The sequence below is a fragment of the Podarcis bocagei genome (assembly GCF_964188305.1).
Source record: "Podarcis bocagei genome assembly, chromosome: 2".
NCBI classification, from domain to species: domain Eukaryota; kingdom Metazoa; phylum Chordata; class Lepidosauria; order Squamata; family Lacertidae; genus Podarcis; species Podarcis bocagei.
The window spans coordinates 70,319,926-70,344,452 of NC_138126.1; the positions used below are offsets into that span (position 1 = coordinate 70,319,926).

The 24,527-nt window shown below is 42.7% G+C and overlaps 3 protein-coding genes across 5 annotated transcripts in view; 2 read left to right on the plus strand and 1 right to left on the minus strand.

Moving 5' to 3' along the window:
- TBC1D9B (TBC1 domain family member 9B) overlaps positions 1-3,934 on the plus strand; it is a 37,695-nt gene extending 33,761 nt beyond the window's left edge. For both annotated transcript variants that reach the window (XM_081181164.1, XM_081181165.1), the window contains 3 exons: positions 98-151; positions 567-673; positions 1,466-3,934. In XM_081181164.1, the coding sequence (XP_081037290.1) occupies positions 98-151; positions 567-673; positions 1,466-2,158 (854 nt within the window). In that variant the 3' untranslated portion in view covers positions 2,159-3,934. The remainder of the gene's footprint in view (positions 1-97; positions 152-566; positions 674-1,465) is intronic.
- Positions 3,935-4,912: 978 nt separating this feature from the next.
- MRNIP (MRN complex interacting protein) lies at positions 4,913-22,488 on the plus strand. Of its 2 annotated transcripts, XM_081180781.1 has the most exons (8): positions 4,920-5,294; positions 7,272-7,331; positions 8,034-8,131; positions 9,519-9,591; positions 10,291-10,424; positions 10,597-10,684; positions 11,856-12,015; positions 21,867-22,488. In XM_081180781.1, exons 1-8 carry the CDS (start codon positions 5,235-5,237, stop codon positions 21,872-21,874), a joined length of 681 nt encoding a protein of 226 aa, XP_081036907.1. In that variant the 5' UTR covers positions 4,920-5,234; the 3' UTR covers positions 21,875-22,488. The 2 variants fall into 2 exon arrangements, with proteins under 2 accessions (XP_081036906.1, XP_081036907.1); XM_081180780.1 differs by lacking the exon at positions 21,867-22,488 and having other exon boundaries at positions 4,913-5,294; positions 11,856-12,518.
- SQSTM1 (sequestosome 1) lies at positions 13,320-22,837 on the minus strand. Its single transcript, XM_081180782.1, has 8 exons — positions 22,495-22,837; positions 18,874-18,969; positions 17,256-17,491; positions 16,975-17,131; positions 16,636-16,719; positions 15,549-15,772; positions 14,321-14,528; positions 13,320-13,639 (listed from the first exon to the last, which is right to left on the minus strand). Exons 1-8 carry the CDS (start codon positions 22,676-22,678, stop codon positions 13,479-13,481), a joined length of 1,350 nt encoding a protein of 449 aa, XP_081036908.1. The 5' UTR covers positions 22,679-22,837; the 3' UTR covers positions 13,320-13,478.
- Positions 22,838-24,527: the final 1,690 nt, after the last annotated feature.

Here is a 24,527-nt window from a genome sequence, read left to right on the forward strand (position 1 = left end):
TGTGGTTCCTTCTAACTCTACAGTTCTATGATTTTGCTATCTTTTGTTTCATGTACTTCTCTTAAAGTAGTTACTACTTTATTGTCTGTTTTATTAGAAGCAGCTATGCAGGAAGAGAAAGCACCAAGAGATGGGAACCCCAAAGACCAAGGTAATTATTATTTGTAATGGCTGACGTATCCCAACATTTCCTTACTGTTCTACACTTGATCTTAGCCAAAAGGCCGAGAAGCGATTTCCTTACTGTGACTCATAAATTATCTCTCCCCAGAACCTCAACCTGGTTCGTTTCCTAGTTTTAACATTTCCCTTTAACATAGAATAAAATGCCTTTTTTAGAGCAACAAGTCTTAATAGTCCTCTGAACAGTTTTGTTATGTTTGGTGTGTGTTCCAGGCCTCAGCAGAACTTTTACTTATTGCTGCCAGTTTGAAGCAGCATATTATAGCAGAAAGTTTAAAAATAAATAAAATAAATCTCAAAATCTATGTCAAGGTCACCAAAGTCAATAAAATGCATCTTCATACAGTTTTGCGTTGGTTATGCTGATTTGGTTTTCCTTTCAGAGGAAAAGGGCACCAGTCCCCAAGATTACAGATACCACCTGCGAATTTGGGCCAAGGAAAAAGATTCCAAGAAAGAAACTATCAAAGATCTTCCTAAAATGAGTCAGGTAGGAATTTATTTTAAGATCTGTTATGCTTTTTAAGATGAATTTCTGAATAGTATTTGCCTAGATTTAAGATACTGAATGAGCCAGAAGGGTTGGTGGTTTTATCATTGTACCATATTTTACCAGGCAATAAAGGAGAGCTCTTCTAAGACTGGCATGGGTGACATCCTCATGAAGGGTTGTGCTCTCTGATTTAGCCAAGCCAGTGATATGTGGCTGATTGCTGGAGGAGGATAAAATGCAAGAAACAGAGAAGAAGACCATGTCTGCTTTGGCCAAGACAGGGAGCTCCTGGTACCCCATCGCCACTCTCTTTTGCTGAGAGAAATGCCTCTGGGTGGTGCAGCTCAGGGACATTCTAGGGAAAGAAAGCGGGTGGGGTGGCTGGGGGCCTGTATTTCATTTTCTGCCTACCTCAGCACCACCCAAGGAGGAATTGTCTGCTACTGTCATTACACATCTTCATGAGCAGACAGGTGGAAATGGGATTTCCCCAACCCTTAGAAATGTGGACTTTAGCCAAGTTAACTTGGTAACATTTAAAAGACAGCTAATTTTGGTTCTTTGCATTCCGTTTTCATATATGAAACATTAGTGCACATCTCAAGTGGAAATGCATTACATTTTGGAACATTTTCTGTGTTGTCAGCATGATTGTTAGCTTGAGATGATAAAAAAATGTTTATTTGAATTTATGACTGGTCAGCTTGTTGTTTTGCAGCATTGTCAGTTTGAATATTTTGCACCTAAACTCTAATCAGTTGTTATAATGTGCATCTGTCTCTTTTCAAGGAGCAATTTATAGAGCTCTGCAAGACACTTTACAATATGTTCAGTGAAGACCCCGTGGAGCAAGAGCTGTACCATGCCATTGCCACCGTTGCCAGCCTTCTCCTGCGCATTGGAGAGGTAGGCAAAAAGTTCTCCCACCAGCCTGCTAAGAAAGGTGATGACTTAAAAGCAAACAACGTTCAGGACCCAGTAAGTGAAGAAGAGTCTCCAACATCTGACCAGAGTCAGAATTCAACTGTGGAGCAGTATTCCCAAGCTACTCCAGAAGAAAAGGCTTCTGGAGACATTCAGGTTGAGAAACAGCAACAGGAAAACCAGATTTTGGTAGATGGAGGTGGTGAGGGTCCAGGATCTCCAATACAGCTGTTTTCAGATGATGAAACTAAAGACGATATGTCCATGTCTTCATACTCCATGGTCAGCACAGGCTCTCTGCAGTGCGAAGATATTGCAGACGATACAGTGCTGGTCGGTTGTGAGGCTGGCAGTTCAGCTGCGCGATATGGCAGTACCGTTGACACAGACTGGTCCATTTCCTTTGAACAGATCTTGGCCTCCATGCTTACAGAGACAGTACTGGTAAACTACTTTGAGAAGAAAGTTGACGTTGCACAGAAGATCAAGGAACAAAAGAAAGTGGAGAGGCAGTTCAGTGCATCCAGTGATTATGAACTTACCTCAGTATCAGGCTGAACTCAAGAGAGAGGTGTAAATAATAGAGGCAGGAGAACTAGAAAACTGGCAGATAGCTGGATACTTGTTTTTTGTTTTTTACCAACACCTACAACTACCCAACAATTAAAGTCACTTCAGCTGAGTAAGGGACTTATCACAATGACTCTTTGGTATAGATACCTCCCTGGAGGACACCTTGCTTGCTGTGCTTACATTACATTCTCAAAAGCATGAAAGCCATTAGAACCTAATAGCCTCTGTGGCCTAGAATTACTATGGTAAATTATGCATGTGTGCCTCTCCCTATCTTTCTTTAATGAAGCTTGATTTCAGTCACACCATTGCTTTAGGTTCCTTGGTAGTTGCTCACAAGAAATGCAGCCTAGCTTGAATTCCTTCCTCTGTATCTTTGGCTGTCTCCCTGTGACCTTAACGCCATGTATCAAAATGATGTAGAGACCCCCAGCCTGCCTGAGAGAGCCTTGTTAGGAACCTAGAAGCTACGCAGTAACTAGTCAGAGGTAAAGGATGTTATGCTCTGTTACGCCTGGCATCCTGCCGCTAGAATGTACCAGTGTCTTGGGACAGCTGGTTTCTATCCCAGATGATATACCATCACAGTAGCATGTGGTTTTCAACACTGCCCAAGAAAGATGCATCCTAGTATGTTATAGCCCAGTTTTAACTCTTCAGTGCCATGTATTTTTTTTTGTTTTTTGTTGTTTTAATTTCCCTGAGGGGGGGGAAAGCAGCACTGAGAATTGCAAAAGTTATGGAGACTGGAGAGGGCAAAGTGAATCCAAAAATCCTGAGAATTGCAAGACACTGATAAGAACGGAATTCTTGGTGCTTTGGGGCATTAGAGTGTTTACTTCATAATTTTTGATGGTACAAGGGCTCAGAAATGTGGGGTTTAAAGAAGTTAATAATAACGTGGAAGATCTAAGCCCCTACACCAGTAAGCTAGTTATCATAAAAGACTTGCATCACTGTACAGGCTGCTTATCTGATCTGTTTCTCACCATGGTGGAAAGTGGATCTATTGCTTTTGTGTGTGTGCTGGGCTCAAGTAATGCAAGTGTGTACACATTTTAGGACTAAGCAGAAAGCAGAGATTAGTCCAGTTTATCTGAACCAACTAACCTACTGGCTACATGCTGGTCCAGAAGTTCCACACCATAGGAATCCTGCTGGTTGTACCCTCCAAACAGTGTCTGTTACCTGCTTTATAATGTTGTGTGGTGTTTAGACAACCTTCTTTTCCAGCGGCATAAAGTGTGGTTATGAGATCTGTGCTCTGAGAATCAGTTGTAGGCCTGAGGAAAACTGGAGCTCCATTTTGGGATTGATAACTTCCCTATGGGAAGGCATTCACTCTAAAGAAGCACTATTATATTTGTTTAAATTTGTATACCTGCTCATCTCATTGCATAATTATTTTACTTAATCATATGAGCACCATTGAAACAGTGTGAATGCTAGTGTGTGGCTGTTGTTGGACCAGTGATGAATATGGAACATACTGGCAGTTCAGAAAGAGCAAGAGTGACCTTGGAATATACAAGGAACACACCACATGGTGCAATACCCAGTGTTACTACAATTTTGTGGCGTACTCTGTATGTATTCACAACCAGTATTTGTTTTAAGACTGTCTTCTTAGCTATGCACCTGGAGAGCTTTTACTAATTCAGTAATTTATTGTAATTTTTTAAAAAAACAAATACATGTGATTTTACATTGGTTTTTGTCTGATCAATCATGTATTCAATAAATGAACAGAATCACACATAAGACTTCTTTTTCCTTTATTTCAACTTCAGGACCATTTTTTAAAAATGCCTGTTCTCTTCCACAGTTCCTCATTTTTTCATATGCATTACAATGGCCTTTGGGAAAAATACGTGAAATGAATAGCCATGTGATCGGGGGACACAAGCAATTTTGAAGTTTTCTTGTGTGCGTAGAAATAAAACTTGCAAGCTATTGAAGCAGGGCTTTTTTTCAACTGGAACTCAGTTCCGGCACGTCTCAATTGGGTGCCATTGCCATTATAAGAGAATGAGGGAGGTTTTCATGTTGAGTTTTGGCACCTCTTTTTCTAGAAAAATAGCACTGTAATGAAGACCTTGAGTATGTTTAATGGCATTGAATCATCTTGACTGTAGGAATTGCTTGTGGCTACTACACAAGCATCCCTTCACTTGATGACTGCAGCATCAAGTGATGAGTTTACTGCAGAAATGGGCCACTAGACATAACATTTTGATACCGTCTCAAATGCAGATGGTTTCAGCAGAACCAGCTGATACATGCAGCTACCATTCATCAAATGTACAGAAAAGAACATATGTATGTAAGCCTATAAAGCAGAGATCTTACAAAAATAGTGCCAGCCTCACAAACTGGGATGTAAAGAAATGTCAAATCTTCACTCTGCCCACTAGATGGCATATAAACAAAGTAAAAAGGATGCATGAAATCAGTTGCTCTGATAAACTGGAGGGGAATGGGGAAAACCTGGGACCCTGCTACCTGGGTATAAAGTCTACAGGAAGGATAATTGTCATAAGCCACTCTTAGTCTCCTGACCCACCCCATCTCTCAGCCTCGTCCCTTCCACCCGTAAAATAGGGATAATAATACTCATTTTTGTTCAGTCGATTAGTCGTGTCTGACTCGTCATTACTACTTAATTAATCCTGGATATCTCGCTGCCTCCTGCACACAGCTGTTTTGCTTTTTATCACCCCCCCAAACGCCGCCGGAGGGTTCAAAGGTAACCAGGAAATGACTCCGCGGCCAAAACAACTCTGCCTCTCGAGGGGAGCCCTTAGTTAATGGAGGAACCTCGTCCCCGCCCATCCCAACTAGATCCTGCACGAGGCCAATGAAAAGCCGTAGGAAATGGGGGGGGGGAGGAACCTATCTGCGCGTCGCGCGCCATTTCCCGCCAAATGTTTGGGCTTAGCGGGAAGTGTGCTGCTGCTGAGGCGCTTGTCAGTCCCTCTCGCCCCCTGGGAGAGATGGAAGGTGTGTGTTTTTCTTTCCCATGCGAGTGAAGAAGCTGCGCTGACTGAGAGCAGTGTCCCTGATGGCTCAGCAGTTTCAGGTGCTGAGGTGCTGCTTCTGCAACGTCTTCCAAGTCCAGCAGGTGAGGCCACGCGGGAGCGGGACCTGCGGGCTGGAGCGCGCGGGCTACTTGAACCCGAGCTCTGTCCTCCTCCGGCTCACAGAACAGATGAGTTGTAGAATTGGAAGGGACCCCCAAGAGTCATCTAGTCCCATACAAGACGCTAAAAGTAATTCAAAAGGTCAACAGACATAAGTTGAGGTTTTGCAAGCTGGCTTTGCCTTCAGGGCAAACTTGGGCATTTCCATCACTACAGTCAGTGCTTTTTTTTACCTTCAAAAAAACCCACAACAAACACGTTTAGGGCTACTCTCACTTTGACTCAAGAAAATCACCATTTTATAGTTCAAATCGGGGAAAATAAATACAGTAAATGGACAAAAGTACAAAGATTTTCAACATGTTTAGGGGTATGTGTACCCCTTCACCCCCCCAAAAAAGCATTGACCACAGTTACACAAAGGTTGTTGCTACAGGTCTGAAAGTCTGAAGTGGACCAAAATGGTCCACTTCAGGGCGGGGGGAGGTGTTACCCTTTCTTAGAGACCAGTGGTCTCTAAGTAAATATAAATATAGTACTAAATATAAATATAGTACTAAAAACCAGCATCTTGTGTTATTGGGGTACTATCAAATCACTGTGCATCATTCACTGGCTGCAGCAAGTGTTTCCCAAACTGGTCAACAGGCCACCTGTGGTCCATGAGCTTCATTTAGGTGATCTGTGGTGTCTCTGGATTTGTGTTTGAAGATGAGAAATGGCACATCCATTGCATGTTAGATACTCGCATTGTTTTTTAATTGTATTTATTTTGCTTCTGTATATTGTATTTTATTGTATTATAATTTGAATTCTATGGTGATACAGTAACACATGAAATAGGAAATAAAAGAAGCAATAAAAATACAATTAAAAATCATAACAGCATTTAGCACAGCACATTACCAATTGCTGCAACAAGCAGAAACATTAATTGGCCTGCCAATTTTCTACAATTTTCAATTGGTCCACGTGGAAGAAAGCTTGGCAACCACTGGGCTAGAAACTCCTTTTTTTTAAATTTGCCATTCCATGTCCTTTGACTTGAACCAGCTGCAGCTATTTATTCTGCCACTGTGCCATTCTGCAGTGCTCCTGCTCCCTGGTCAAAGCATGAGTGGGGCAACTTTTCTTCTGTCAAAGGCCACATTACCTTGGACGGAATCCGCCAGGGGCCACATGTTAGCAGTGGATTAGGCAAAAAGAGACAGTATTATTCTGGATGTGTTTTCCAGACTAAAGATAGTCTTGCTTTAGTTTTAACTGTGGCCAAAATTAAGGAGGAAACAAGCAGGAAGGAACAAATGCTGATTGGATGGAAGAATGGAACAGCTTTGGGAGGGACTTGGGGCTGCATAAAATGTAATGAGTGCAAGGCAGTCAGATGTGGCTTATAGCAGACTGTAGCCTGCATTGCACATGCCCCAATCTGTAGAATGGTCACTGTTGCATTTCGTCTTTAAAGAGTTGTGATTCCCTCGGCCATTAAATCTATGGATTATGATTGAATTATGGCCAGGTGTTCTGTGGTTCCATGATTTTGCCACACAAATGTGGTATTTAGTACTTACTGGATGGAAAAGTAAGCATTCTTCTCGGTGAGAATACAGTAAGTTAGGCAAGCTAAGCAAGTCAATAACAACTAACTTTGCTGACATAATTCAGGCAGGTTGAAGAGTTCAAATGAAGGTGCACAATTCTGATATACTTTTTTTATTACAAAAGAATACTAAGGGGGGGGGAAGGAACAGAAACCTACAATAAACAATTCTGATATACGTATAAGTACACAGTACACACAGCACTCTGATCATAGACCTGTTCTTGAGCCCCTTAAAATACACACTTGGCTTTTATTGAAAATCGATGAATAGTTACAGAAACATGCACAGTGGTGAATGTTTCATCCATGTAATTGTGTGGGTTATTAATGAATTATATCTGCAATTCTGTCTTAGATCAAAAAGAGCCAAAAATGGAATTGCAAAGTATGTGATGAAAAGCAGTCAGTTCTAAAGGTGAGTACCCACAGGTCCTTTATTTAAGTCCTGCTATCAATGAACTGGCATTTTAGTAGGTGGATTCTTTTTCCTCAGATTCTCAAACTGCAATCCTACACATACTTAACTGGGAACAAGTCTCATTGGATTCAGTGGGGCTTACTGCTGCGTGGACATGAATAGGATTTTGCTGTATTAGTATTAGAAATCTATGTTACCCACATTAATCTCTTTTTAAAAAATCTCCTTATCTTGCAATAGGAATCTGTTCACATAATCTGGTGTTAAAAATAGGTTAAGCAGTGGAGTGTTTCTATTTTTTCTGGTACCTCCTCAACTAGAAGAGATTTTAATACGTTATCATGTTGATGATAAAAAATGTGATCCAAATATAGTACTATAGGAGAGCTACTATAAAACATGTATTGGAAGAAGGGAGTCGTAGTAATTATTCTGATTATATAAACTATGTGGAGGTTAACGTACACAAAGAAGAGTATACTGCATTCTTTGCTAAAGTGTGGAGTGATAAGATGTACAGTGCAAGTTTGTTAAAGCAAAAGGCTGTATATATGTCAGATTTACAAACAGGAAGTGCCCATTATTAAGTAATGTCCCTGGGACTAGGACCTCTCAGATATAGCTATGATGCTATTTCCTTGCCAATATAACGTTAAAGAACTGTGAAAATAAGTGTTAACAAAACTTTTGTTACTTTAGATTTTTGGTCAGGGTTCTGGATCTGATTGCAGGCGCCATGTACAAAAACTCAATTTGCTACAAGGACAGGTAGAGCAGGGACCTACGGAAATGCTTAGGTATGGTATTAACTTATTATTTGCTGTTTTGTGTCTGTATACATTTGCATTATAATTTTCATTCTAAATTACATATAATGGGTGGTATCGAGCAAAGTCATACTCGGAGTAGACCCATTGGAATTAGTGGATTTAAGATTACTTAAGTCCATTAATTTCAGTGGGTATCTTCTGAGTACATCTATCACCCAATGGATTTTAATTAGAAATGTTCAGCAATTCTACAATTGTCAACTGCAGTGCAAAGATTTAATGTGATTAAAATAATGCTTCTGCTCCCACTTAGTTAATTCCAATCTGGACTAGCAAACTTCCAAATTCAGAAAGGTGACACGATGTCCATTAAACTTGGCTTCTGTGGAAATAGGTTCAATAACTGTTTAAAATGCTATGATTACTATGATCAAGGAGTGGAACTGTCAACAACACTTCAATTTAAATATGAAACAATCCTTTAGACCAGCTGCCTAAACTTATTTGTTGGAGTAATTGAGGTTTTGTTGAGACCAAAGGTACTGATTTGGCTAGCGGGATTTATGCACACCATCTTAACATTTTTCATTGCATGTTGTATCAGATTTCCTTTGTTCCATTATTAACAATTATTAATTACCACAGTTGCATTTTCTAAAGGTGTGGATGTGGGTGAGAGTCAAGTCAGTTTTTATTGTATATAGCCAAAGGTCTTTACAACGAATGACAGAAAATAAAAGGAAAACTTTCCTCTAAAATTGTAAAACGTAGCCTGCAGCAATTTACAACATAAAAGAAATTTACAACATTAAATTTTAAAATTGGAGTGCGTTCAATAGCTGGAACTGTGCAAATTTGGTTACCGCTTGTGTAATATATGCAGTCATACCTCGGGTTAAAGACGCTTCGGGTTAAATCTTTTCAGGTTGCATCCTGCAGCGACCCGGAAGTAACAGAACGGGTTACTTCCAGGTTTCGCTGCTCGCACATGTGCAGACGCTCCAAATGACATCATGCGCAGAAGCGGTGAATCGGGGCACGCGCAGGCACGGGTTGTGTTCTGTTCAAGTTGCAAATGGGGCTCCAGCACGGATCCCGTTCGCAACCAGAGGTACCACTGTAGATGTTTATCCGCTAGGAATTCAACTGTCATTTCTGTGCAGATTGACCAGGAATCCAATTAAGAATTGGAGATATCAATTTTCCTCAGGGCGTTGTATACAAGGGGGAAATCAGCAGATAGTGTGTGATATCTTCTACCTCTATACTTACCTGGCGGGGGAGACACCTTGATCATGTGGGTGAGAGAGAGACCTGATGCTTTGCAGTTTGTGCTCACATTTCAGTACATATGAACTCTAAACCACACACATTTATATAGTGATATAACATTAAGTGCATTGATTATTTTCAGATTTATAGAAGAACCAATAAAGAGAGATGGTGAGAACACAATAGTTAAACTGGAAGAGAATTCGGGCAGGCAGGTAAACCCCTTTGTATTAAATAAAGTGTATCTTCAAAGCCAAAATTGAAGGACAACCAGTCACAAGCCCTTAAAATACAAATCAAGGAAAAGAGATGAGTTTAGCTGACTCCCCCCCCCAATACTCTCAAGATTTATTTTTGTGTAAACGTTTATAACAGTAATTTATCCATTTGTTTAGTTAAGTAAGGACCCATTTCTCCATGTGACATTGGGCAACCTTTGTTTTTACTGCATATTAGCAGGATTGTGTAAAGGTCATGGTTCATCAGAACACAGAAAAATGTGTGGAACACAGTTCTTCTAGATTGGGTACAGAATTAAGCTCTCTGAGCATACATGCTTTCATTTTAAATAGTTATGAGGATGGGCTTGAATAAACACAGGCAGATCCTATTGAAATCTTAGAAGCCTGGGGTACTAATTAGAAACCATCTAGGGTCCTGCATATCTCTTGTCCTTCCCCATGACAAGCAAAACCAGAACAAATGCATCTGAGTTTGCATAATTCACCAAATTCAGCTTTTCTTGGTACCGTACTTGAGATGTCTGGACAGTAGCAGCAGCAGTGGTATTAATAAAAATAATCATTATCCGGTTTCTTGCTGTGATTAAAACAGATCACGAAAGCAACAGAGCATTTAGTCTGAAATGGATAGTGAGTTAGGACTCTCGATAAGACATTCTGTAATTTTTATAGGAGGAAAAGGTAAAGTTGGTCAGCCGCTGGACTAAATATCTTGATGGAAGATGTGAAGAGCAAGTGAAGGAAGATGAGGAGGAGATAATGGTGCATACAGAAAAACAGAGCCACTCTTCCAAGAACACACTAAGGTGGATATGTAGTAGTTTCTTATTTTTTGCATAGTAAGTAATGGTGCCTTGTTTGAACATGCCAGAATACTATAACTGAATCACAAGGTTCATCTAAAAGGTACTTGCTTTTTTCTCTCCGTGATGCTGTGTGAATTCATTGGACCACTTTTAATCTTGTTGCACCTGCTAGGAAGTGTCAGAAGACCAGCTTACACGATTCCCAGGGGTCTAGAAAAAGGAGAGCTTCTGGATTTGCAAAGGATGTCCTACATTTTGAGGTATCGCTCTTTTTCCAAGATAGCAAATACTTAATGTTTTATAGTATTACAGGACCCTCTTTTAAATGTCATAAAAGTTTCACTCTTGTTGTATTCCCTGCATTGTTGCTGAAATGGGTAGAACTCAAATCTGCCTAACTACCATGGCTCTTCTCAAAGCAGCCTACCAAATGAGTAGAGCTTACTGAGCACTTTCAGTATAATCAAAGCCTCACTGAAAGCACAAGGTGGTGTTTGTACATATCCTAACCAACTCTTTTACCTGACAAATCAACTTTACAGTATTCGTAGCCAGTGAATTGGCTTTTTACTTATTGTGCAGTGGGCCTGTTATTACAGCCATTCTATGAGGCCCTACTCTATTTTTTTCCCCACCATGTAAGTAGTGTACATCTGTACAGGATGCAGTGTTAACCTTGCTATGGAAGAGCTGGATTGTCAATGAGTATCAACTTTAAAAATGCATGAAAAGCCTGCAGGATCAGCCTGTGGCCTAAGTCCAGCATCCTGTTCTCACAATTTAATATCATCAACAAACTTGGCCACCTCACTGCTCACTCTTAACTCTAGATCCCTTATGAACCAGTTAAAAAGCACAGGTCCCAATACCAATCCTTGAAGGACTCTGCTTTCTGCATCTGTCCATTCAGAGAACTGTCTGTTGATTCCTATTCTCTACTTCCTGCTACTCAGCCAATTATTGATCCACAAAACAGCCTCTCATCGCTTTACCATTAAGCTTACTCAGGAGTCTTTGGTGAGGTACTTTGTCAAAAGTGTTTTAAAAGCCCAAGTACATTATATCAACCAGATCACCTCTATATGCTTGGTGAAACTCTCAAATAACTCATTATAGGTTTGTAAAACTGGACTTCCCTTGCAGAAACCAATGCTGGTTCTGCTTCAGCAAGGCTGCTTAGCAAGCTGTGCAGTTGCTTTCTGAATCTGAGGAGAATGTTCTGTCTTAATAACAGAACCACCACCTGTGGTGCATGTTACTTTCCTGCAGATAGGTCGACTACTTACTTACTCACCTTAGAACAGACCAACCCATGCAGTCTAGCCGAGTGTGCAACAGAGCAAAAGAGCTACACATGCATCAGATAGAGTAACTTTACTTATTTGCAATCTGGCATTTCCGATTATTTCAGTCTCCTGCTTTTTATCATAGAACAGAAAAGATTCAGCCATAGTAGCTAAAAATACCTGTGGAGATGATACATCTGGAAATGGGATTCCTGCTGTCAAAGAGCATCCGATGTGCCAGAAGAATAAAGATTCAGAGTCAAGAGCTGCTGGACTTTCAAAGTGGGAGAAATTCCTTTTATCTGGTAAGAGTTGTAATAGTGGCAATGAAACTGCCATGATGCAAGAAAGGCAGGGAACGCCAGTCCAAACGTTTGCTGCAGGGACAAGTGCTGAAAGGCCAGCAACCTTCAGCCCCTGTAATTGGCATCATGCATCCATTCCACTAGCTGGAGTGCAAAAGTTCTCCAACATTGAACATGTTCCCATAGCTGACATACCTGTGGGTAGAGGGAAACACTTTCCTCCTTTGACTAATGTTCATCTTCAAGAAAAACTGCATAATAGACTGCCTGAACAGCAATCTGCCCCTTTTTTAAATACTCTTATTAGTGTCTCAGATTCAAAGAATCTGCATAGAAACCTCTTTTCTACAGGAGATGACTTTGATGATGATATTTAAATGCTCTTTTTTCTTCCCAACACTTTTTTATCATTATTAGTCTATGTGAGATGACTTAGAAGAATAAACTGTAGCCTGACCTAAGTCACAGAGCTATGTTGTATAATAAAGGAGATTGTACTCAAATACTTTGTCAATATCTTTGGCATGTAGGGCTTCTATGATGTTGTTCATCATTTGTGGTGAAAAATGTGGTTTCGGGACAAGACTTTAAAACCAGCAAAGCAGTATTCATTGTATGCTATGTATAGGCAGAAATTTCTAAAAAGGCGTTTTTCTGCATTCAAGTACGAAATTGGGGGCTAGCTTTGTTTTCTCTTGCATACAAGGAGGGAATTTTCTTGTATCTGGTTCTGGAGTAGGAGTAGGAATGCTGGCTCAGGTGGTGCTGAAACTTGTATGTGTACTGTAGTTCAGGCATAGGCAAACTCTGGCCCTCCAGATGTTTGGGACTACAATTCCCATCAGCCCTGACCACTGGTCCTGTTAGCTAGGGATGATGGGAATTGTAGTCCCAAACATCTGGAGGGCCGGAGTTTGCCTATGCCAGCTGTAGTTAATAAATCAGTGTCACTGTTTATTATCTTGTCTCATAGAATGTGACAGTTCTCATGTCATGGGCTAAACCACAACAATGGTAGGCCTATGTATTAAAAACTTTTTCTGCTTCATCACACCCTAGTACAGAAAGTGCCACAAATGTAATGTGAAATGCAAAACCACCTCTCAGCCAAGTTTCCAAAACCATTTCTTTTCGTAAAAGCAAGGCTTGCAGTTGATTCACCACCTGAGGGTAAAAAAAAAACACCAGAAACCAGACCAGCTATCAGAACTTGTGCCTGATAGCATCCATTGTTTTGAGTACTGGCACCTACCAAGTATCTTCTGCAATATGAAGTATTACCACAAATTAGACACACTACTGAATTAAGCGGGGAAAGTTAATGTGAATCTTTATTGATAGTATGAACTTAGAATATGGAACGACAATCAGAGCCTTGCAGGGGCCAAAAGATATAAAAAGGTAGGCTACTCAGTTGCAGCAGCCTTAACAATTTGCTTTAAGAATTATGAGTTACACAGGTGCTATTTGGAAGTTTTTGCTTGCTTGGCATACTGGATGGTATCCAGAGCTGCCCCAATGTCGTAGTTCTTGGAATGCAGCAGGTGAGTGAGCCAGCCTCCTTCATCAGAAAACCCCATAGACAACATCTGGGACAAGGATTCAATGAGACGGGGGTCTGCTTCTGTAAATAAGTAGAAATAGGATTAGTTGACCCAGCTATCCTACAACCTTGTGTACATCCCATCTCCAATCTGCAAATCCACAGCTGGCTGTTTTAAGATGGTGAGGGCAATTGACTATGTCTAGGTTGTGTTCTCTAACAACTGGATCCTTACAAGCTTTATCAGGAAAAGTTACCAATAGGAAGACCAACTGAGGCTGACCTTGATTAGGTAACAATCTTTCAAGTTATCCTGGCAACCCAAGTGATGGTTATAAAGCCCTGAACAGCTCAAGACCTGCAGACAGGGCTGCGTTCTTGTCTTTCTGGTATCAGGCAAAGACATTTGCTTGGGAATTTAAGCAGCTCATATAAACTAGTTTTGGGGCTTATGTTTTATTGTTTTGTTGTATGTTGTCATGGAAGCTTATACTGAAATGCAGCTAACGAACTTTCTACACACTTGAGTTCAAGTGACCAATTTGTCTTGTAAATAATACTACTGAAGAGATGTGACTCAAATACAATCCTATGCATGTCTACTCCCGACATAAGCTCACTGAGTTCAGTGGCACTTACTCTTGGGTAAGGAGATGCAGGTTTCAGCAAGTAACATGTAATATTAGTCTGTACCCAGGCAAACAGGATTTGATTTCCTAACATGCCAGACCTGTATATAGCCTTCCAATGTCTTTTTTTTACCTGGTGGAAGGTGAGGATAGAGCGCGGCCTCTCGCAGTCCTGTTGGTCCTGTGTTCGTGGGAGCTTCAGCTGGATTCAGAGAGCTTGGGTTGTCACTCTCTGGCATTTGTAAGGACTGCAGTTCACCAGTTGAAGGGTCTACTTCCTTTGGAGACAAATGGGTCCAGTCCTCATCTGCCCCTGAACTGCTGCTGGATTCAGCTGGTTCCTGGGATTGCACAAAGACAATGTGGAGAGCCTGCTTTAGAATAACACAAAGTACTCCTTAAAAGACCCGCACCTAATGAAGTTACTTATCAATAGCACATACATGTTGCTCACTGGCTACAACTAACATAATTCCCCAACACTAAAGTTCTCTGCCTCCCTCACTTTAAGGAATATTGCAGATTATACTTTCTCTAGGATTTTCCATGACTGCTAAACAGACATTTGATGCCCAAGAAAACACATCAAATGCAACATTGCTAACCACAACCTTCCATGAAAATTTTAGCCACTTCAGTGTGTATTACAGATCTAGCTTCACATCTAAAACTACCCCCTTCAATACATGCTGATGTTACTAATCTGTGGCTTTAAACATACACCAGAAAAATGGATTTCCACATGTACAATAGTACTTCCTCCTGCCTCTCCAGCACATCCACACTCAACACTGGGAGACCCTCCAGAACAAGTGTAAGTGAGGAGCTGCAGTGGGAAGTCCTCTTGTGCAAGTGGAAGTCCACATGTGATAATGGATTTCACCCTGTCTTACCAAACATCTCTTGCTCAATTATATACTCTTATTTTCAGGATATCTAGCATGGGTTTTTGCCCCCAGTCCTGAAGCTAGAAATATACAATATGTTGCCTTTTCAGAGCCTAATGTCCACCAGGAAAACCGAACAAAGAATGCCCTGCCAAGTAACCATGCATACTCAGATTTTAGTTGGGCTGACTCCCACCTAAGCGGGGTTAGGATTGCAGCTTTAGTTTTTTTGGAAATAATACATTTTTTCTGTTGTATGTTATTGTACAGAGGCTAGAAGATTACCACTACTCATGACCATCTCTAAATAAATTTAGTACTCTCTTGCATAGGAAAACAAAAGATCGATTTAAGTTCCTAATATAAAAAGCATCAGTGCTGATCTTAGTGACAAGCATACAGTAAACAGTGTGTACATCTTTACCCTACTGACTGCACATTTCGGAAGTGACAGTTTAATCTTCATACTCGTACCTCTGCCAAGAGGTTCTCCTCTTCCATCTGTGTAGCAGGAGAATGTACTGCCATTTCCTGCAGCTGGTCTGTAAGAGTATCTGCATCTGCAGCTGGTTTGCTGTTGGTACTTGCTTCTGGTCCGGTCTGGTCACTGGAACATCTCTTCTCAGAACTAGGTTCTGTACTAGGTGACACTTTGCTTCTCTGTCCCTCATGTTCCACATCAATATCAACATCAATACCTAGAAAAACAATTTAAAAGTTGGAAGCTGGTGGTAATCTGCAATCACTTTATGTTTCTGTCTACATCTACATCTCTAGGGATTTGAATACAGTCTTCTTGGATGAATTCCCCCTCCCCCTTAGAATGGCAACGGTTTGCTATTCTGAAGGTCAGACAAAAGTAGCTCTCCAATAACCTTGTCCAGGAATTGTGTACAGAAGTTTCATGTTCCCACTGAGCAATCACTGGGAAGAATGTGAAGACTGATAGCTGGTTGATATGAGAGAAGATGGACAATGTGCCAGCTATTCTGTAACATTCACCTACTGCTGGCTGACCTGCAGTGCCAACTTTCTCCTCGGACTACATTGCTCTACAACAGCTTAAAGTATTTATAGTCTGCCTTTGCACAGTGCAGTCATACATCTGAAGGACAATCACCTTCAACAAACTCAAAAATCAGAACACAGGTCCAGGAGATGCCCACTTTTGCCTTTATGTTTTTCCTATGTAATGGCAATCAGTATTTGAGAAGACAAACACAAATGAAACACTATTGCTAGGACCACTCCCCCCCCCCCCAAAGCTTAACCATAGTATTAGAAGACTTTGACAAAACTATTTGGGAGGAAAGCGTAAGGCAAAATAGCCAACTAAACAGAAGGCCCACATGTCCTGCATAGGTGACAGATACTGTAATGGCACAGTACTGTAACACATATCCTTTTGATAGTGGCAGAAAGCAGCTAGTAAGAGACCCAATTGATCAAACCACAAAAGGCTACTTAAACCATTTGATATTTCTGAAAGCTCACATGCAAGTATGAAGGCAAATCATAGATGAAAGCAGGCAATAATAGCCAGATGAAAGCAACTGCTTACCAAGCGGACCCAGAAATGCAGCAACACTTTCTCCAACATTCTTCAGAAAAGTGACATTGGGATCTTGAGATTGACTGCTAGAAGCTGTTTTTAACAAGGGGGGAAAAGTTACTAATAGATCTTGTAAGAGAAAAGTTGATCAGTAAAGTTAAAAGGATTCACAAACTCAGTTCCTTTTAGCTCCTAATTATGATTTATCTCAATGTAGCATTCTTAAAGGAGATCCTGAACACATCTATTCAAAAGTAAGTTCCTGAAAGCAATGACTTTGGGACAGAGTGTGCCTTTTTATTTTGCATTTACAACCACCATTATGGTCACAGAAAGCTAAACGCATACCTTGCTCAGGAGCAGCACTCTGAGAAGTGGTGCTACCTTGTGCCTGGCCAGGGTTTGGACACTTGCGGGCAGGACAAGGGTGACCACAGCCTTGCATCCATGCAAAAGGTGGAACACCATGTTTCATCTTACGAAGCCAGCGACCTCTGGGAAGCCACTAAAGGGTAAAAGAACACGCTGTTAGGGGTAACTGTCGCTTTAGAAAATAGTTGCAATTCATCTTCGGCAAGATGATCTTTACAGCCCCCTCTGGGCAACTGCTTTTTCCTCATGTTACTTACCTCAAATGGATGGAGCAACGGACTCTGAAACATGATCATGTTATGTTCCTTATGGATACCTTTTCCCTCACAAGTACTGCACAGGTCATAGTCAGGACAAACAGTGCATTTGAATCTTGCACCCGCAACTGGGCCATCACAACCATCACAGATCACGTTGGGATGCACCATGTTTGGTGGGCGCTCCTGGCTGCAGGATTGGCGGTGCAGGTGGTCACGCTTCAGCTCCTTTTTCTCTGAAGGAAACAAACACAGGGTGTTGCTGAAATATGCCCAAGATAAATGAGCTGCAGAACTGGACAGTTGTAAAAGGACAACTGTTATTCATGGCACAGTTTGTACCAGCAGACAAGATATCCATGAGTTCCAATTACCAGAGATACATATGGCTTATGGTTTTTTTCTATTTCCAAAGGAGAGTAGCCACTGAGTCTTTTTCTCAGCATGGCTCTTATTGTAACCCGAGATTATTGTTATTGATATATTTTGCTCACCAGCAGTCTCTGCTATCCAAGTCTGCAAAATGCCTTCTTTATTATATCCTAAGACTTTTAAAAAAAACCAGACTCAGTTTTCCATCAGGGCCACCAATAACTTTTCCTGTTCTAACCTTCTCAATTTTGGGGGTTTCAACATCTGCTCTGCAGGTAGGAATGGGCAGGGAACAATGATAAGCAGAGGGTTATACAATATATACCCATTCTGCATATTTAAGAATGTTCTAAATATGGGTTCTCATAGGTTATGAATATAAATGCTCATTCTTATTTCAGGCCTTTAAAACCACCAATTCCAATATTGGGGAAAGTTAGAGAAGGCAAATTCTAGATCTCTTAGCCTATCACAATTCCTCTCTTAGCATGCTGTTCTGGTGGATACTCACCCTTTCCCATGTGTCTGGCAATGTCTCATTTCTTGCAGAAATCTAGCATGAAACTGCCAACTTCTGTCAAACTGAGCTTTCTTTTAGTGTGTGGCTTGTGCCCCATTGGTACACAACAGCTTTGTTAGGAGGAATTTCAAGCCTCTTGGAGCACAACAAAGAAGTCTGGTCATGTAAACTTGGGATCAGCTATACGCTTCTTGTTACACTTCTTCAACAAATCTCCTTTACTAGAGTTTCTATGGGAAAGGCATAATCTCCTATTGGCCTAGTTTATGGGCTCTACCACCTCAGACTGCTGCTGCATTCCAACTATACATTGGTATTAGTTGAAAAACAAAATTACACATGTCAAAAACAGCTTGGAACAATGGTCATTGAAAGAATAAGGGTAGAATGAGAAATGGGGGAAGTCTACTTCAAGGGATTTAAATGCAGTGGCCAACAAACCCACCCTTGTACTGGCTCTGGGTGAATTTCTAGTTTTCAAGACTGGTTTACCAATGCAGTTTAAATTCCCATTAAGTCACTGGGGTTCATAGAGTCTCACCTTAAAGTGATATTTCCTGTAGCAGCCATTCTCGTGAAACACTAGCTTGTTAAAAGCTGCGTCTTAAGTTGTGTAGTGAAATGCAGGGATGTTTTCCCCTCTTGAACAAATTATAACTACTAGAATACATTACAAGATAGCTGTCAAAAGCAGTTAAGAGAGAATACTAAACTGGCTAAGATTACCTTTAACATAAATGCGAAAAATCCCATCTTTCACACAGGGCAGGGCCAGCTTCAGTTCTTCATCACTGGAAAAAGCAATCATATCTCCATCTTCATCTGAAATAAGAACACAGTTGTCAGGGGTTTAGGTGCAGAGGCACGGGCAAGGGAGGAAACAGAGAGCGAAGGGGAGGAGACAGAGGAAAGGATGAGTGATGACGACGACCCGAGATCTCCCAGTCTTTCCAGTGAATCAGAGGATTCACAGAAAGGAGCACCAGTGGCCAGGGCAAGGGGGGAATCTAGAGAGGCACCCCAGGAAGATAGAGCCAGAGGAGACTCAGGGGGGAGCAGCTGGAAATCGGGACCAGCGTCACCGCCAGGAAGCAGGGAAGAGGAAAGGAGCCAGGGGGGAAGCGCTGGCAGCTCACCACAGGAGGGAGGGCAGGAGTCAGGAGTGGCCACACCTCCATCGGGGAGCGAAGAAACGGTTAAGAGGAAAGTGGAAGGTTGGGCGCGCGCGCCAAGTTCAAATGCAGAGGAAGGCGGCGCAGTGAGCAGCCCCGAAAGGGAACCAGGTCCTAAAGCCCGGCGCAAGGAGGCAGAAGGGTCCGGGTCAGCGTCAGAAGAATCCCGGAAGGAAGAAGCCCCGGGGGGTAGAGGGACCCAGAGGAGGACAGTCAGGAGGAAAAGGTGGAGCAAGGCTAGGATATTAAGTTGGTGCGCACGGGGCGGAGACTCAGACGGAGCCTCGCCGATCTAGCTAGTAGACGTAGAGTTGCAGACAGCAGCGTGAGAATGGAAACTGTAATTCAATAAAGACTTTTACTTAATGACCGCTGGCTAGCGTGATCCTCTGTGAGCTAGGATCTTGAAGCAGCTCTGACAACAGTTAACTCACTTTGACAGCAGATACTCAGCCTTATCCTGAAATTTCTGAATAGGGCAGCAGAAAACACTGTTGGACTCGATATGTACTCTGCCTTCCTCTTGTTGGGCTGTATGCAAGTCTGTTGTTAAGAAAGTTGCCTAGCACCATCTGGATGGGTGGTGAAGTATCCTTTGGTTACACATTTATTTCACATAGCAAAGTAGTGCTTTTCAGAAGACAGATTTACAGCTTTTATTCAGTTACTTGAATTAAGATCTAAAGGCAAATAAGCTTCATATTGCAGGCTATGTAATGCAAGCTAGCTCTGATGAAAGAAATGTAACCTTCCACTGAAAAAGCTATGCAGTTCTCAGCTACCAACTGAATTACTGTTCCAGTAGCTGATCTCTAGTAAAGATGCACCGATGCTTTAGGCAGTGATATATACAAAGCTATTAAAAAGAGCAGACCTGGTGGCCTCCAGCTGTTTTTGGACTACAATTCCCATCATGCCAGATCAGGACAGGTTTTATGGAGGTTTTATTGTTAATGAAAGCAGCAACAGACAATAACCTCCTAGCACCTGATTCTTGAGATAAGAAAAACCTTCATTTATGTTTCCTTTAATGGGAATCAACATTCCTTTCAAGAGGACCTTAAAAGCAGCATGCACTGTAAGTAGTACAAAAAAATAAGGCATTGCTAATCAGTTCTAACCTTCAGGCAGGACTGAAAACAGCGCACAATATGCATGCAGGTACAAAAGCCATTTGCTACCTTTCCTCATAATTGGGAAGCCCAGGCATTGCCAGGTTGCCTTCTGGAAGTAATAATTAATGGAATGACAGAGCATCTGCGTTGCATGCAGAAATGCTGCTGTAAAGTCTAGGAGACCTGTCTGAAATCCTGGCGAGCCTCTGCCAGTAAGTTTAAGAAATACTGAGCCAGATGGACCAACAGTCTGATAGTTTTCTGCACTCTTGTGTACTCAGACATCAGCCTCTGAAAACTACAATACACAGTGCAGTTCTCTCTCACACGTTATACTCTTATATACCAATAGTCATGAGTGGTTTAAGAAACACTTCTTTTGAAAAGTGTGCAAGACCTGTAGGACTGGGAGCTCCCTAGAAGAAATTCTGGTTGCTACAGGAATATCCCAGTATGACGCAACTGCCCAAGTGTACAAACATGCTTAAACAAATATTTACAGCTGTGCAGTGTTATGCAATGGCACTTATTTTAAAAGCATTTATGAGATGTATCAGCGAGCTCCATATCCTATCGTGTCATATCTTACTACTAAGGGGATCTCACCACCCTCAGGAAACACATTGACAATTCCCAAACAGAAATTTGGACACCAGTAGCTAGTACCATATTAACGCCTGCAGTGGCAGTCCCCTTTTCGCAGTGGAGACTCTGCTGCTTATGTCACTCCTCTGTCTGCCATACTTTTTACCCAGATTGTTGAAGAGCATATTCAAGATAACTTAGCTTCACGCCATGGGTCCCTTGATACATATCAGAGCAAAATTCCACACCACCGCACTATGTGTATGAGTATCAATGATGGAACCACATGGAACCTTCCTATTTGATCAATGTCTATCCTCCCAGGCACTGATTAGTTGGGAAGAACTGGGTCACCCACACGTTTCTGGTTATTTGTATGTATGAGATGACAAGAACTATGTTAATTGCATGGTGGGACTAGAAATGAGCAACTGAAACCAGATTTAGAGTTGGAGCACTTAAAGAGTAGCCACACACTATAGAGTCTTCCCTCTCCCCACCCAACCTCAACAGGTGAATTGAGGTTGTTAACTGCACTGAGGTTTAGTGAGACATAGCTAGTAGCAGTTTTAGTGCTCAGGCCTCAACACTGGAGGAGTAAACTGTGGAAAAGACTGCCTCTGAACTAGTACAGAGTGCCTTTTCTTATACATTATCAGAGACAGCTTCCATTAGCAAGTAAGGCTTCTAGACTATGGAGCGTTGCTTCCTAACAGACCTGAACTCCAAATCTTATTTCGTTTAGAGATTAAGAGCTGGTTTGAGCAAGTATAGCAGAAGGGCGTGACAACTATGATAGGTTAATGAGCAAAGAATATATTGTTAGCTTTGCCTTTTATGCACACAGGCACTTGACAAAACCTCCAACTGCTTTTCCATTGCACAACGGAGTCTGGAAAACCTTGACCTGTTGATTTCAGCCCGACAGGCAGCAATAACGGCTACACAGAGCCCTGCCTCCCAAATCTAGCATGAAAAGCCTTAGGACTATCAATTCACTAAAGCAGAGGCGCCTTTTAAAGGCAAACACCTTTTTTCCTGGCCTTGTTGCGGTACCTTGAACCACAGCGAAGCTTTTCCCAGACCCGGAGATCAAGTGACTGAAAAAAGTTTCCCAGGCCGGATTTCATGGAATCATAGAATTGGAAGAGAATTATAGAGCTGGGTCATCTAGCCCAACCCCTGCGATGCAGAATTCTCAAATCCATGACAGGTGGCCATCCAACCTCTGCTTAAAAACCTCAATTGAGGGAGACTCTGCCACCTCTCGTGGGAGTCCGTTCCGCGATCGAGCAGCTTACTGTCAGAAACGGACATAACTGTCTGAAGACGTACTGTCTTCCCGACGCTTAGTCGGAATCTCCTTTCTGCGTGCAAGGCTACTGCAGCGATCCTGTCGCACAAATAAATAAAAAACCGGTTGGAAGTAAAACACCACGGTGGTCTGTTGTTAATGGTCCCCCGCCCCCACTCACCCTTATAGTACATCTGAAAGGCGCCCGTGGCGGCTGCGGAATTGCGAAGCAGCCCCTGGAAAAGATCGGCGATCTTGTCCCGTATCGGCAGGTAGCGGGCAGGCGAGTCGAGGGCGAAGCGGCGGATCTCGCGAGTCACCTCCTCTTTGCCCAGCAGGTAGGCCTTCACCGTCATCGGAGCCATGGCGGCGGCGGCAGCAGCTGGATCTAGTGGCGCAGCAAGAATTGGTTCACGCAGGAAGGCGGGAGGGAGGTCGGACCTGATCGCGACGACACCGCTCCGCGTGGCAGCCTCCTTTAACTCTGTCCTCGAGCCTGCTTCGCCGCTCGTCCCCGGGCTTCTTATAGGCGCTTTTGCAAAGAGGGCGGGCTTGAGCTGGGAAAGTCCCCACCCAGGGAGACAAGCAGGGGAGGAGCGGCAAGAACAACAACAACAATAGCAGGGACGTGCGCGACCCTTGCGCTAAAAAGCTGCTTCTAGAATGAAAGGAGGCGGGGGGGGGGCAAAAGGGAGCGGGGTTGCAGCTCAGGAAGGAGAACACCAAGGACAGGGGAAGTGCCATTGTCAGTCGTATGATTTTTAAAGCGGGGAGGGGGAAGGCAAGCCAATTATGCTTTGTGCTCCTGGAGGTGGCGTCTCGTTTGCCTCCTCGTGAGCGAGGAGGAGGAGGTTTGATCTCCTCAACGCGGTTTAGCTCTCTTTGCAAACCCCGCGTGTAAGCATTACTCAGCACTTTCTTGCTCCGCGGCCTACAGAGAGAGAGGTGGGCGGAGGAAAGCAGGCAACAAGGCGAGCTTGTTTTTTGAAGCGGGAGGTGGCAAAGGCGAGCAAAGCAAACACGCGAGACGTGGAACCTCCTGCTGCTGCCTCGCCCGCTCCGGTTCCTGCGCCCGGTGTGGTTTCGGATTGCTGACTCACTGTGTGCTGGATCTAATACATACGAGGCTGGGCGAGAGGAGGTAGGCCTCGGACAGCTTCCCGTCTCTCGTGCTCAGCCGGGGCTTAAAACGTTTGGCTGAAGTGCGGTAGGAGGTTGCTCAAGGTCGCTAACAAAAAGCCCCCTCAAGAATTGGTTTCTTTACGAAGTGAAAATGACGATGAACCTTATTAAGGGTTATTGATTGCTCTGTCACTGCAACACAAGGAAAGAACTGATCCCTCTTTAGTGTCGCAGTTATGACTCAGTATGAATGCTTTAAAGCAAAAACACTCTTCTTCAGACACCATCCCGCTGTCAGGACATGCTCCTTACATTTTTGTGCCATGTTAATTTAGGTATGTCTTCCATAACCTCAACCTGCGCATAGTGCCAATTTAAGCAGCAAGAAGGTCCCTGCTGAAGGGAGCCAAGGGATCAACCGAACTACCTGCTTCCAGAAGCGGCCATTCAGTATACAGTGGTACCTCGCAAGACGAATGCCTCGCAAGACGAAAAACGCGCAAGACGAAAGAGTTTTCCGTTTTTTGAGTCGTTCCGCAAGACGAATTTCCCTATGTGCTTGCTTCACAAGACGAAACGTCTTGCGAGTTCTTGCGAGTTTGTTTCCTTTTTCTTAAAGCCGCTAAGCCGTTAATAGCCGCTAAGCTGCTAATAGCCGTGCTTCGCAAGACGAAAAAACCGCAAGACGAAGAGACTCGCGGAACGGATTAATTTCGTCTTGTGAGGCACCACTGTACAGTGGTACCTCGGGTTACATACACTTCAGGTTACAGACACTTCAGGTTACAGAAATAGTACCTCGGGTTAAGAACTTTGCTTCAGGATGAAAACAGAAATCGTGCTCCAGCGGCGCGGCGGCAGCAAGAGGCCCCATTAGCCAAAGTGCTGCTTCAGGTTAAGAACAGTTTCAGGTTAAGAACGGACCTCTGGAACGAATTAAGTACTTAACCCGAGGTACCACTGTATTTCTAGATGACATGAATGCAACACTTAGGATGCCCCACTAGTAGCCTCCCACCATGGGCATAGCCAGGATTTATTGTGGTTCAGCAGGCATTATATTGGGGGGGGGGCAGAACCGAGTTATCTGCA